The 1,304-nt window shown below is 44.2% G+C and overlaps 1 protein-coding gene across 1 annotated transcript in view; it reads right to left on the minus strand.

The window, feature by feature from the left end:
- Positions 1-1,304, minus strand: part of arih1 (ariadne ubiquitin-conjugating enzyme E2 binding protein homolog 1 (Drosophila)) — a 30,206-nt gene that overhangs the window by 21,693 nt on the left and 7,209 nt on the right. The window contains 1 exon segment of the mRNA XM_070440609.1: positions 1,018-1,162. Coding sequence (XP_070296710.1) covers positions 1,018-1,162 — 145 coding nt within the window.

A 1,304-nucleotide genomic window follows, 5' to 3' on the forward strand; every position in this document is an offset into this window, starting at 1 on the left:
CTGATTGTAAGCTGACCCCTGGACCAGTGCGATTTATAATGGCTATCAAGCATCACAAGGCAACGACACTAAGCCAGCACATCAAACCGTTACCCACACATAGTAGTGCACTACATAGGGAATAGGGTGCCATCTGAGACTGCAGCCTCAGGAGATGATGTTCTATTCTATAAAAACTCCTTTTAGTCTACGGAGCCGGTCGGCGCCGGTCATAACGGATAACGGATCATTAGAAACCTTTCGTGGAGATCTAAGCTCTATAGTGCTGTAACGCATGACCCAACAGGTCAAACTAGCCCAGATAGTGATCCCTGAAGGAGCTGAACCTACAACCTAACTGTGTTAAGACGGAGGCCTAATGTTGTTTGATAAAATGGCACCGTTGCACAGCGAGCAGAACACAGGTTTACCTTTATCAGACGCTCTTATACAGACGCTCTTTATCAGACGCTCTTATACAGACGCTCTTTATCAGACGCTCTTTATCAGACGCTCTTATACAGACGCTCTTATACAGACGCTCTTTATCACAACACAGGTTTACCTTTATCAGACGCTCTTATACAGAGCGATTATACAGACGCTCTTTATCAGACGCTCTTATACAGAGCGATTATACAGTCAGTACATTCATCTCCAGGTAGCTAGGTGGGACAACCACTTATCACAGTCAGTACATTTTTCCTCAATAATGTATCTATCGGAAAAGCCAGAGATAGAAATGAGGGGGGGGGACAGATGCTAACAAATACCGAGAAGGTAATAACCTGATGAAAGTTGGGGTAGTTTAGATAATATAAAGACAGGTAATATAATTATAATATATAAATGGGACTGACTGAGTTGGGGTAGTTTAGATAATATAAAGGCAGGTAATATAATTATAATATATGAAGGGACTGACTGAGTTGGGGTAGTTGAGATAATATAAAGGCAGGTAATNGGGACTGACTGAGTTGCGGTAGTTTAGATAATATAAAGGCAGGTAATATAATTATAATATATGAAGGGACTGACTGAGTTGGGGTAGTTGAGATAGCAGATCTGACACGGCAGGTCCTGAGCAGCGGATCTTGTGCTCATCAGTCTTGTCCTCGACTTCTTACAGGGGTTGATGACGTGGCACTCGGAGAACAGCTTATCCACATTACCATCGAAATACCTGCAGAGAGAAGAGGAGGAACAGGAGAGGAAGAGGAGGAACAGGAGAGGAGAGAGAATTGGCGAGGGCACTAGAACAGTCTGCAGCACTCGGGCCTCACCCTCTGTCCCAAACCAAGGAGGGCCTACAGCAGCACCTAGAT

The sequence above is a fragment of the Salvelinus sp. IW2-2015 genome, unplaced genomic scaffold (assembly GCF_002910315.2).
Source record: "Salvelinus sp. IW2-2015 unplaced genomic scaffold, ASM291031v2 Un_scaffold2742, whole genome shotgun sequence".
Taxonomy (NCBI): domain Eukaryota; kingdom Metazoa; phylum Chordata; class Actinopteri; order Salmoniformes; family Salmonidae; genus Salvelinus; species Salvelinus sp. IW2-2015.